Source organism: Tupaia chinensis, unplaced genomic scaffold (assembly GCF_000334495.1).
Source record: "Tupaia chinensis unplaced genomic scaffold, TupChi_1.0 Scaffold000164_1, whole genome shotgun sequence".
Classification (NCBI taxonomy): Eukaryota; Metazoa; Chordata; class Mammalia; order Scandentia; family Tupaiidae; genus Tupaia; species Tupaia belangeri.
Window position 1 is genome coordinate 3,475,135 of NW_006159638.1, and position 13,688 is coordinate 3,488,822.

General features: G+C 36.7%; 1 protein-coding gene across 1 annotated transcript in view; it reads right to left on the minus strand.

The window, feature by feature from the left end:
* PIGK (phosphatidylinositol glycan anchor biosynthesis class K) overlaps positions 1-13,688 on the minus strand; it is a 97,052-nt gene that overhangs the window by 49,388 nt on the left and 33,976 nt on the right. Inside the window, exons 5-8 of the mRNA XM_006146063.3 lie at positions 12,136-12,247; positions 8,563-8,659; positions 5,312-5,429; positions 4,996-5,106 (exon numbers count right to left, since the gene is read on the minus strand). Coding sequence (XP_006146125.1) covers positions 4,996-5,106; positions 5,312-5,429; positions 8,563-8,659; positions 12,136-12,247 — 438 coding nt within the window. The remainder of the gene's footprint in view (positions 1-4,995; positions 5,107-5,311; positions 5,430-8,562; positions 8,660-12,135; positions 12,248-13,688) is intronic.

Sequence of the window (13,688 nt, forward strand, 5' to 3'; positions counted from 1 at the left end):
GTCCCAGACCCAGCAGCTTAAACTCACAATGGGCGTGTGTGTGTGCGTGCTCAAGATCCCAAGAGGAGAATGGAGGAGAAGGGATTGCAGCGTGGCTATCCCCCCTGGGGGGGAGGGGTGATTTCTCACTTTCTGTCTCTCTGTCTGTCTCTGTCTTTCTGGCGAGCGCACGTGCCCTATAGCAAAAACCTCTCCAAAAACAGAAAAAAACATAATAATAATAAAAAAAAACCTGCTAGTCTTTATGCATCACTCAGTCTCAGTTACTTCTGTAATTAACACAATAGCAGACAGATATGGTCTTGTCTTCAAGGCTTTAAGTCCAGTTAGGGATGAATAAACGTAAAATAGAAAAAAGATAAGGGGTCCACTTTGAAAAATGACAAATTTTGGGGCTGATAAGTGGCATGGTGGTTAAGGCACTGGACTCCCACATGGCTAACTGCAGTTCAAGTCCTAGTCTGGTGGCTTGCTTTCTCACTTTTCCTTTCTCTCTCTGTCTCACTGTGGTCGAAATAAAATAATAATAATAATAAATAAAATTAATTATTTTTAAAAGGACAAATTTCTTATAATCTAAGAAAGGAAAAGAGATGAATAAAACTATTTTTTTAAAAGGAAAAGCAAGCTTTATGAATGGGAAATAACATTCCTAATAAAGGAGCAATTGCAGGGATGTATACAGCAAATGAACTACTAATGGTTTGGGTGAAACACAGAATATATAATCACAGGCCTGTCAATGCAGGCCCAGGCCCACAGCACCTACTCACTGTGGAGACAAGACAATCTTCTTAAATAGTCGCCAACATGAAGGGGGAGAGGTGGAGAAAGGAAGAGCAGCTACCATTTATGTAAAATAATGTACAAGTCCTGTGCTAATAAGCATTTAAGCCTGCCAACAACTCTGAGATACATAAAAATTATATATCCACTTCAAACCAAGGCCCAAAGAGATTAAGTAATTTTCCTAATGTCACGCTGCAAGCAATCCTTGCTTCCCTATTCAAAAAAGCAGTGTAAGAAACACAAAGAAAAGAACAGGATATAAATTAAGAAACAAGAAGGAAAAATAATGGAAGAAGCTCAACAAAGTAAAATGCCAAACGGGAAGAACAAAATAGAGGGAAAATGGAAGAAACAAAGTAAAAGATAAAAAGAAGCACAGCCTCTATAGTGTCAGTGGTGTGCTGGGGGCCACATGGCTAACTGTAGATGGAATCCCCTGACCAGTTGACCTGAAGAAAACTGGGCACATACATACACACGTGTGCGTACACACACTCACACACACACATACCCCTGAGATCCTGACAGGCTGAAGGCTTTGGCAGAGGACTGTTATGGCATGGCTGGACCCTGTTGAGGATGCTTCTCTCTCTCTCCCTGTCTAATGTAAGTTCTCACATAAATAACAATTTTTGAAAAGATAAAAAGTAACTAGAGATAAGATTGAAGTTCCAGGTATACTGAAAGCCTCTCCAGATATTCCTGCATAAGCAACTTGATGGGCTTTATCAGGAACCAGCCGAAGGAAACAGGGGAAGTGTCAAATGAGCTTCAGAAACACTGAATAGTATTGTTTTACTTTGCTGCAAAATAAACATGCTTCTACTTATTATGAAGTCATTCCTTCCTTAAAGAATGTTTATCATATCAATCTGATTTCCTCAATCTCAACAACATGACTCACAGGTCCTGAATTCCTCAGTTTAATTTTTAATAATTCTCTTCACTTGCAGAATTCCTGCACTCTGGCCAAACTATGTTTATTAACAGAGACAAGGATCACCTGATAGTCCAACTTCTGTGCATCAGCAGCTACTCCATTTCCCTAGAGTGCATTACATTTCTCTTCCTTCAAATCTGAAAATGTATCTCTTCCAAGAAAAAGTTAAATCACTAATCCCACTATATTTAAAGAAACCATATAAACATATAGTTATTCTCTAAATAATAACATGTATAAAGCATAAAATTTTCAACTCTTTAAGAATTATTTAATTTTAATTATTAATATTATATTTTTAAAATTATTTCTGTAGAGCACATGCACTTACCAGAAAGAGACAGACAGAGAGAGAGAGAGAAACTAAGCTACCAAGTCCAAGACTCAAACCACGGCTGGCCATGTAGGAGTCCAGCACCTTAATCACCATGCCACCTGTTAGCTCCAGAACTTGAAACTCTTATTTAAGATGCTCAAAGTTTTTAAGAAATATCACAAATATAAATAATCACAATACAGTACTAGAAATATAGTAAAAGTACATGGCAAAAGTTATACATTCACAGAAGAAAGAACGTTATCTGGAGGATCAAGATACTTCATATAACAATATTTTATGTATGTGCATTTCAACTGTTACCAATGACACTACATGTTTTTAAGGGGCTAAGCACCAGGTATTCTCATTTTGCTGGTCCTGAAGCACCTAATATAGTACTCTGAATACAGCTGATAATCAGCAAATTTTATTACATGCACATAATCCAATAGAAAATAAGTATTATTAAACAAATGATCTAGACACATCTAATCAGAGTACTAGTGAACTCCAATAAAATGGATTATTCTTACTGAATAAGATTAAAATAATCATTATGTTTTAAAAATGGAGGGGGGAGGGCAAGATGAGATGTTAGTGAGAAATGTTTATTAAATACTAAGTAGTGGCCCAGCTCCACGGTCTGGAGGTTAAGGGAGCCGGATCCCGCATGGTCAACCTTGTGATTCAAGTCCTGGACTTAACAGCTTGAGAAATACACAGGCCATAAGTGTGTATGCATGCCCCAAAAACCAGCAGGAGCAGAGAAATAAAGGAAAAGAGATTTCAGGCATGACCATTCCTCATGAAGGGGTGCTTTCTCCTTTTTGTTCCATCTCTTTCTGGAGAGTGCACATACACTCTGACAAAAATTTAAAAAACAAAAAAACTATAAACAGTAAATGTGAGCAATAAAAAATTGGTTTCCCTATCTATCCTGTATAATTTCAATGGAAAAAGTAATTTATCAAACATTCATTATACATTTAAAGTGTGAGGTACTTGAGGTCAGGAAGTGGCATGGCAGTTACGGTGCTGGCCGACCCCAGTTTGAGTTTTGCACCTAGTGACTTGAAAATCGCCCAGGGACATGTACATATGTGCCTAGAATCCTGAGAGAAGAACGGAGGAGAAGGGATAGTGGTGTGTCCATCCTCCCTTGGGGATATTTCTCACTTTCCCTCTCTCTCTCTCTCTAGCAAGCAGACATGCCCTATGGCAAAAAAAAATTAAAAAAAAAAAATTAAAAAGTGTGAGGTACAAATATTTTAAACTTTTGAGACAGTGTGTCATAATATTTATTATATAAAACAAATGAGCTTTTAAATAAGTGTAACTAGAATTTATGTGAATAATACGCATACAGTTAAAAGGATTTTGTTGCTTTTCTTTTCTTTTTTACAATATTCAAATAATTCAAGACAAGATTTAACAGACAGGGCCAGGTGTGATGAATCCACATGGAAAAGGTTGTGAGTTCTCATCCCAGAATCTCCCTGAACATACAGGGATTATACTTGAGTGGCCATGACCTGGGCTGGCTATGACTGGGGGTAGAGAGAGGCCTGAAAGAACTATGGGGGATGCCCCTCTCTCCCTACTCCTCACCCACTCATAGAAGAAACAAATAAATAAACTTTAAGAAAAAAATGTATTTAACAGACATAACAATATATAATCTTCACAATGAAGTTAGTTAAAAGTTCTTTCAAAATTGAAAGCCTAAAGTAGTAGTTTTCAGAATTTTTCAGAACCTCTTTAATAGATGGAAAACTTACCAGAAGGTTTCTGTATAATAAAAAAAGTCAACACCAAGTTGTCTGGCTGAAGTGCTAGAAGACAGAGCCCTGTCGACTCAGTCTTCCCCCTTCATTACTACACTCCAAGAAACAGGAACAGGGTATGTCTCTTTCATTAAGGTATAGCCTGTGTGTGGCACTTAGCAAACACTCAAATGTTTGTGAATGAGTGACAAGTTATAAATTAGGGGAAATGGGAGTCATTGTCTAGAATTGTTATTTAAGCTTTTGATTATGCCTACTTTGAATAGCATGTTCAGAGTAGATTTAATTAAAAAGATACGATCTGCACAGAAACATCAGGGAAAAAAATTAGAACTAAATTCATCAAACCATGTCAAAAGACTATATCCAAGCTACAGATCATGAAAAAATGTAAGATAAGGACCCTCTCCTCCTGGAGCCTCCCACTGAGAAATACTTATATCCAATTAGTAAAATCAATAAAAGACAGACTGTGATAAATAGTACAGAAGAGAAATCAAGTTCCATGGGAACTCTGAAATTATAAATTCTAACAGAAAAATATTAAGGGAGACTACCTGGAGGATATATAATCTGATTTGACTCCTAAAGAACAGGTAGAATTTCAATAAGGTGAATCTGGGGGGAGGGAAGGAGGTATATTTCTTTCCTTTTTTATTTATTTACTGGGGGGCGGGGGTAGAGGTTTTTGCCTTAGGGAGCATGCACTCTCCAGAGAGACAGAGACAGGGAGAGAGAAAGTGAGAAATTACTCCCCAGGGTGGATGGCCATGCTACAATCTCTTCTCCATTCTCCCCCTGAGATCTTGAGTTTCAAGTCACTGGGTCTAAGACTCGAACTGTGGTCGGCAATGTGGGAGTCCAGTGACCAAAATGCTACACCAACTGCTGGCCTCACAAAAAGTCTATTTCTGATACAGAAAAGTGAATGAGTAAATTATTGAAAACAGGAAAGTATCTCAGGAATAGAAAGTTAACTGGGCTAAAGCTTTAAACCTCTTATGGTAGAAAGAGATACTAATATAAAGATAATTCCAATTAGTTTAGGGTCATAATTCAGCATATGAAACAATCCTCTACAGAAGTAAAGAGAATAGTAGACCCCAGATAAAAATCAGTGTATCTACATCTACAAGCTACAATTGTATCAAGTGTATACTTACAAGGTCATTCATATTAGTTTGGCTAGCTGGATTAATTTCTTCCAAAAATTCCAAGACATAAAATGTGTATCTATCCATCAAATGAACTCCAATTGCAGGATCAGGTTGGTGCTATGCAAAGAAAAAAAAGTCTATGTCTAGTAGCAATAGCATCATTATAATAAAATGTTTAAAATGTAATGAGAATTTTATTCTAATGTATTACACAGAATAAAAAATAGAAGCAATATTCATAAAACATGTAAGTGATTTCAAAAACAGCTACACAATGGACACAGCAGACGATGCAATTTACAAATGGGGAAAATACACCTACCGAGAGTGAATCTTCTCCCACCTGGCTACTAGCTAAAGCCATTATGTTAGGAGAATAAAATCGTTCATACATGGATGCTCCTTGACAAGTATCAATAATAAACAGTAGCTCATTGTAGCTGAAAGAAAGTGATAATATCGTGGACATGAGTCATGCTGTTAATCATACACCAACTAAGAATTCTATAATACTTCTACAACATAAGGTATTTAAGTTATTATTAGTCATTTCATTAGCTAAAAATCTGAAAAGTTTCAGTAGAACCCCCAATATAAATCTGGCATTAGAAAAGTATAATCCAGGGAAAGCACTCCAACAGGTAGTAGTGACTGTGCCACCAAGCAGCTGCCTCAATTTCCCCCACACCCTTATCTATCCCACATGACTCAGAATCAAACAAATGTTCAACTTAACACGTATTTGACACTCATGCTATTCTAGAAACTGGGCTAGATTTAGAAAATAATGCAAATGACTTAGTTACCATACTCCAAAAGTTTAAAATCCACCTGGAAGACTGAAAAATAAACATTTAACTAAACTGGAACATGATAAATATTATGAATATGTACTGAGAGCCTACAGTGTGCCTCACACTAGGCTGGAGCTGTATCACTGCCTGCCCCTGTAAGTGCTAGAGTCCGGCCCATCGAAGTAAGTGTTCTCTAGGTTGCGACAGGAATACCAGGAAGTAAAAAGAAATGAAGGTCAGGGAAAGGAGATGCTTGCTAAGGACAGTGAAGGTGTGTGGTTTTACCTAACAGAAAAAGGAAGGGCACATTCCAACAGAGGAAACAGCACCTATAGTGAAAAAGTATAAATGTGTGAATAAAGTTCTCTGTAGCTGCGGTTCAGAGTAAATTTAGATGAATGAAGAGAAATTGGTTTCAAAAAGATAAGAGCAGAGTCAAAAAGATTCTACATGAAGTATGGATTTTTTCAATGATTTTATTTAACTTTATTTATTTATTTTAATTTGACCAAGAAGGACAGAGCAAGAGAGGGAAAGTGAGAAACCAAGCTACCAGGTCAAAGACTCAAACCATGGTCAGCCATGTGGGAGTCCAGTGCCCCAAACCATCATTACACCTCCAGTGCCCCTTACCATCATGCCACCTATCAGCCCCTGAAGTGAGAATCTTATCCTTTAAGTTTGAGGAACCCACCAAAGATTTTTTTTATTTTTGCTTCTTTGTGTAAGTTTAAGAATAACATAATCAGATCTAAGGTGGCTGGCTGGAAAAGGTGAAAATAGGGAGGAGATACATTTCCTAGGTCTAGATCAAAAGCTAACATCACACCTAGAAAAGAAAGCATAAACTCCTGAACCACAATATCCAACTGGGTAATGGAAGGTATAGTTAATATGACACATTTGTTCTGAAACAAAATTTATGAATCAGAACATTTAAGTTATGAGAGGCAAAACAGTAAACACTTAAGAAAGCGAGTTCCAGGACAGGTCCACTTGGGTGTAAATTAGTACTGGTACTATCAACTATGTAAATTTTAGCAATCCTTATCTATCTGTGTCTCAGTTTACTCATTTGTAAACATGAATATAATAATAATAATAATAATGTCTACTGGGACCAGCAGATAGCATAATGGTTATATTACCACACTCCCATATAGTAGACCAGGTTTGAGTGCTGGACCCAGTGGCTTAAAACTCGTGCCAGGCATGTGTGCATGCATGCCCAAAATCCCAAGAGGAGAATGAAGGAGAAACTATTGCAGCATGGCCATAGCCCCTGGGGGGTGATTTGTCGCTTTCTGTCTCTCCAGCAAGTGCACACATCCTATAGGAAAAATAGCTCAAATTTTTTTAAAAAAATAGTACCTACTTCATGCAGTTGCTATTAAAATTAAATGAATTGATTTAAAAAATTAAATCAAACAAGTGCCCACCCAGCAATTGAAGGAATTCAATAAATGTAAGCTATGAAAAAGATATAACCAACACCTAGTAAAAGCTTCAACACACCCATACGTTTTGCTTATGTTTGTATTTCAACATTTATGTTTATTGTATGTGATAGCTATTAACATATTTCTCTTTTCTACTAGAGTTTAAACACTTTGAAGGTAAAATAAGTATCATATTCCCCTTTGTGCCATAGAATGTAACTCTCATTTTTTTAGAAGAGGTTTTTGCTGTAGAACGTGTGCTTGCCGTGTGTGCTTGCCAGAAAGACAGAGAGAGAGAGACAGAAAGCAAGAAATCACTCCCCAGGGGGGGATAGCCACACCACAATCCCTTATCCTCCATTCTCTTCTCAACATCTTGGGCATGCACACACAGGTGCCCAGTGTGAGTTTAAGCCATCAGGCCCCAGACTTAAACCACGGTAGGCTACATGGGAGTTCAGTGACATAGCCATTACACTAACTGCTAGTCCCTAGAATGTAACTCTTACTGTTTATTGAAAGTAATTAAGACAAAAACAGTTCTTCATTACTTTAAATTCACTTAAGTCATATAATGACAACTTTCAACTAAATGGGACAACCTCCAGCTAAACAGATGTTTAAGAAAGATTACTTAAAAAGTTACAAATGTTATCTTTTTTACAAATTTTATATCATAATTTCAGCAATGTTTTTCTAAAGAAGAAATGCTACATGTTACCACACTGGAAAGTTGTTGGGGGTTGGGGGGAAGGCAGGGTGGAGGGGAGCAGAGAATGTGCTAGGAAGGAAAAGTAAACACAACTGAAAAGTTAATAGATGTTCACAGGCCAACTGTTAGCACGGTGGTTAAGGTGTTGTACTCCCACATGGCTAGCTTGAGAATCATGCTGGGCATGTGCGTGCACACCCAGATTCCCTGGCAGAGAATGGAGAAAAGGGGACTGCATCATGGCCATCCCCTCTAAAGGGTGATTTCTCACTTTCCCTCTCACTGTCTCCCTGGCAATTGTACACACCCTATGGCAAAAACATGAAACAAATAAATAAATAGATGTTCATAATCTCCACAAATAATAGGGAACTTGGTTGGAACAACTCTCACTTCCTCCAAAAAATATACTAAATGATAAAAGGTGATCTAAAAAGGTTAATTTTTTTATGTTATACAATAGCTGATTTTTTTTCTCTTAAAAAACTTAGTTTGGTAGAAATAACAAAAATTTTAAAAGTAGAAAAAAATAATTAAATAGGTCTTATAAAACAAGAACTGTGAATCTACTAACCATGGAAAATAAGGTACTAATTTAAGTTATGAAAAGAAGTCATTTGCTAATTACCGTCTTTTTTGCCACATTTGTTCAAAAGCATCTGCAAGCTCTATGTTAGTAATTTCTTCAGAATCTTGAAATTTCAAAAAACCATTTCCACCATGTCCTTGTAAGGAGAGTAAAAAAAAAAAATCAAGTAGGTACATTTTTCAAATGTAAACTTCATACATCTAAATATATACATTTACTTCATTTGTTGTAATATTTTAATACCACTTGTTAATTTATACTATGAACTAGTTACTGTGAAAACCAATAAATTTACTATACCAACGAAACTAAAAAAATAAGTATACCAATCAAAAAGAGATGGGCTGCCTCAAAAATAACAGACATAGGACCAGATGTGGTGGCACAGGTGGTAGGATGCCACTGTGAGATAATGAAGCCACAAGGGAGGCCCAGGTTCAGTTTCCAGGGGCAACCTGAAAATGCGAGGTGCACTCGTGCATGCCCATGATCCTGGGTGGCTAGGAAACTGGGGGATGATGGCAATTTGGAGAGACCTTGCCAAGAGTATCTCCTCTAACACTCTCATAAAAGAAATAAATAAAATAAACTTTAAAAAAAAAAGATATATCTTTAAGAGTTTTTCTATTATTAAATTCTAGAAATCCATGTTTATACTCTCCCACTGGCTTTTTCAGTATATCAACAATGAATTTCCATCCACATAAATTTTTCAAATACCAGGCAAATATGTTGCTCATGAATGGTTAGTGACCATGCCTTTGTGGGGAGGAAGAGAACACTGTGGCAAGCACACAGTTTATTAAGTGTAAACACATACTTGAGTTCAGCCTCACTTAACCCCCTGCCCAGATGCTTGTATGCTCTATATTACCCACAAAACCACATACAGCAGTCCTGAATATCAGCACCTCAGTCATCAAGCTGCTGTAAGGATGAGATGAGTTAATACACACACTGATTTAGAATATCATCTGCTGAGTAGTAAGCCTGAATAAATATTAACTATTATACTTTTTATTTTCATATCATCAGCGTGCTTTTCTTACAGAGAATAGCAGCCTTTTTTTTTGGGGGGGGGGCTTTTTGTTAGGGGGTACAGGCAAGAACAGCTAGAGGGTACATGCACTCACCAGACAGACAGACAGACAGAAAGTGAGAAATTACCCCCCAGGGGGGTGGCGACTCTGCAATCCCTTCTCCTCTATTCTCCTCTCAGGATCTTGAGCACGCATGTACACATGTCTGGCGTGAGTTTAAGCCACCGGGTCCGGGACTTGAACCACGGTCGACTACATGGGAGTCCAGTGACATAACCATTACGCCAACTGCTGGTCCCACACAAATTGTTTAGTTTAGTAAAACAAACAAAGCTAAGCTGCAAAAGTGTACTTTAACTTTATTTGGCACAAAAGCTTGAAATTTTCTTGTAATTTTCAGATAAAGTAAAAATAAAAACTTTCCTGACTTCATTAACTCTATTGAGTTAATTTATAAAGTTTTTAAACTGATTTTACAAAGTTATAAATAAATGGTAAGTAAAGAAAAGCCACTAAGTAGGAGTTAATAACCATTAACACATCGCTCTATAACATCTATTATAGGAATCATTCTGTACCTATTTCATCATAAAGCTGAATGGAATGCCCTCTGAAAAGTTTGTTGACTATCTTTTAGATCAAAATGTATATTTATTGAATTTTACTATAAGGCTGGCATTGGTGATAAAAACATGAAAAACACATAATTAGGACATCTTGGAAACCAAAATATAGAGTAGTAACTCTACATAGAAACTCAGGATTAAATGGGAATGCAGGGTCAGCAGATTGTGTGGTGGTTAAGGGCGCTGGACTCCTACATGGCCAATAGCAGTTCAAGTCCTGGACCTGGCGGCTTGCTTTCTCATTTTCTTTCTCTCTCTCTGATGAATGCATGTGCCCTATAGCAAATTTTAAAATAATAATGAGAAAAATAAAATAAATAATTCTTAAACAACAAAATAAATAATCAAACAAAAAATGCAAGAATGCAGAGGAGAGCCTGCCCCAGTCAAGGAACTGAGAAATCATCTTTGGGAGGGCAGTTACAAAATGCATTATTCCTACCAGGATACTTGTGAGAGAAAAAAGAAGGAGCTATTGATAATTATAGGAATAACAGGTGCAAAATAGGATCATTCCAGGTAACTGGAGACACAGGTCACACACACTACACTTAGAAAGCATTTAAAAAAAAAAAAAAAAGTGACTGCTGAGCTAACACTAAAAGGATAAGGAGTAAACAAATAGACAAACCGACAGAAAGGACATAACATGCAAAGGCAATAGTCTAGCAAGTGTGTGGAAGACAGAAGAGTCAGTGCTTGGAAGAGAATTAGAAAAGGTATAAGAAATAACTGAAATTAAGTAAATGATCACATAACCGAATCATAATACATATTATATATTATTATGTATGTTATATATTTTAACTAAATTCTATTATGGAGAACTTTATTGCAAATATCCTCCAAAGTACATTCAAAGGACTACTACATATTATAACTGGGGAGTGTATTCACAGTGCAAGCTTATGAATTCCATCCCGGAAGAAAACTGAGTAAGAATTTTAGGATAAGGCTTAAGTATCTGCATGTACACTAAAATGTGAGACTAAATCCAAGAGAGGGCATCCCAAAGTTTTAAGCAGAAGCGAGGCAGAGTCACAATTTCTATTAGACACTTCAGAAGGATGATTCACAGGAGAATAATACTGAAGGCAAGATGCTATTGCAGGATAGCATCTTCTATCACTAAGTAAGCAGTGATAGACTTTACCAGGGCAATAGTAAAACAATTAAGAAAAGAAAATAAGGAGCAGAGTCAGGCGGTGGCACGGTGGTTGAGGTGGCTGGAATTCACATGGTTGACAGTGCTGTTTGGGTCCCAGACTTAGCAACTCAAGAAACACACTGTGTGCATGTGCATATGCCCACAAACCCAAGAAGAGGAAGAGAAGATGCAGCGTGACATTACCCATGGGAGGTACCTCCTCCTCTCCCTGCCTCTGTCTATCTCTGATAAGCGCACACACCCTCTACTAAAAAAAGAAAGAAAAAAAGAACAGACAAAATGTAAAAAATATTACGTTGTTTTCAAATACTATTTCATGTAGGTTCTAATCATAAAAAGATATAACTATGTGATAAATAAGCCAAACCAAAAATCATTTAATATGCTTAAATATCTTTCCATATGGATTATTTTCAGAAAGTTTCAATATACAGTCATCCTTTGACATCCACTAGGGCCTGGCTCCAAGACTCTTTACAGATACCAAAATCTGCAGATGCTCAAGTTCCTTATATAAAATGGTGTGGTATTTGTACATAGCCTATGCTTATCCTCACCTATACTTTAAATCATTTCTAGAGTATAGTACCTAATGCAATGTAGATGTTATACATACAGTTGTTATATGGCATTTTTTAATTTGTAGCATTTTTATTAATGTACATATTTTGTTTTTCAAATATTTTCAATATATGGTTGGTTGAATTTGAGAATATTAAACTCATGGATACAAAGGGTCAACTATTTTCTACTATAAAGCTCTAAATGCTAAAATTACCTGTCATATAAATAAGAATATTGCTTCTATCATCAGAAAGAAGGCGCTTTGACCGAGGAGTACTTGGTGGGATCCTTCCAGTTAGTACCCGTAAAAAATTCTCCACGGTAACCTGTAAAAAATTAGGAGAAATCAAATGAAACAGAATCTGGGGAAATCTGACAGATTTTTTTTTTTTAACTTTCACAAACATTCTTTCTTCTTTGTGTATTGCTCACCATAAACTAAAAATAAAACCAAAAAGAATAAGTCAAATAAAATATATTCATTTGAACATATATCTCCAAGTAACTTTGTTTTCCTGAGTTGTTGTTTAATTTGCTAGAGGGTACTTGCACTTGCTGGAAAGAGACAGAGAGAGGGAAAGCGAGAAAACACCCCTATAGGGAGTGGCCATACCACAATCCTTTTTCCTTCATTCTCCTCTCGGGATTCTGAGCATGCACACACATGCATCTGTTGTATTTTTCAAGTGGCTGGGTCAGGGACTAAACCACACAGCTGGTCATGTGAGATACAACTGCCTTAAACCACCAGCCATGGGCTGGCTTATAACTCTGCTTTTATTTTTAAAAAAAGCAAACACACACCCACCCACCTACACACACACACACACATCCTAAAAACTAACAAAGGAAAATTACCTTGAGGAAAAAATAAGTCAATTTTAAATTTAAAACTTTAAATGCTACACAACGTATTGCCTTTTAAAATTACTCAAAACCTTAAAAATTATGTCAGAAGAGGCAATTCTTCGGGAAGATAGGAAATATAAGAATCTGTAAATAAAGTCAGGTATACTATTGCAGCTACTCTGTGTGACTATTTAGTCAATTACAGGTTAACCATAATCTATGATTTATGAGAGTACTTGAGTAAATAATCACCAAAAGTTATGTATCTTTAATGTTTGAATGTATTTTATTACTTAGATTTCATTAGGGATACCTATAATATGTTTAAAAAAAATTTTTTGTAACTAATCAGACTTCCCAATCTGGAATTTCTAACCCTCTGGGATTTTTCTTTTTAAGTTTATTTATTTTATTCATGCCATAGAGCACATATATGAGAGAAAGATATAGGGAAAAGGAGACAGAAGCCTCAAAAGGACTCCTCACACCACAATCTCCATCCCCAAACTGTTATTCTCAGCAGGATCGTAGGAACGCATGAGTAACTGGCATGTTGCAGGACATACTGGGATTTAAACCTACAGCATGCTATGTGACTTCTAGCCCTAAATTCAGCACCCTACGAACTATGCCACCAAGGTTGGGCCCTCTGGAATTATTTTAAGGTGTATTTAAAGTCATGAAGAGTAAAATCTTAATTTAAAATTAGGCTACATCTAGTTAGTCCTATAGCATAGTGGTTAAGGGAAGCTGTATCACAGCTAATTGTGGTTTGGAGTCTGGCCTCTGAGGCTTAAAATACACATTCGGCATGTGTGCATGCATGGCCAAATCCCAAGAAGATGGAAAAATGGAGGATTGAGGTATGACCATACTATATTGGGCGGGGGGGGGGGGGTTTTCCCCCCACCCCTCACT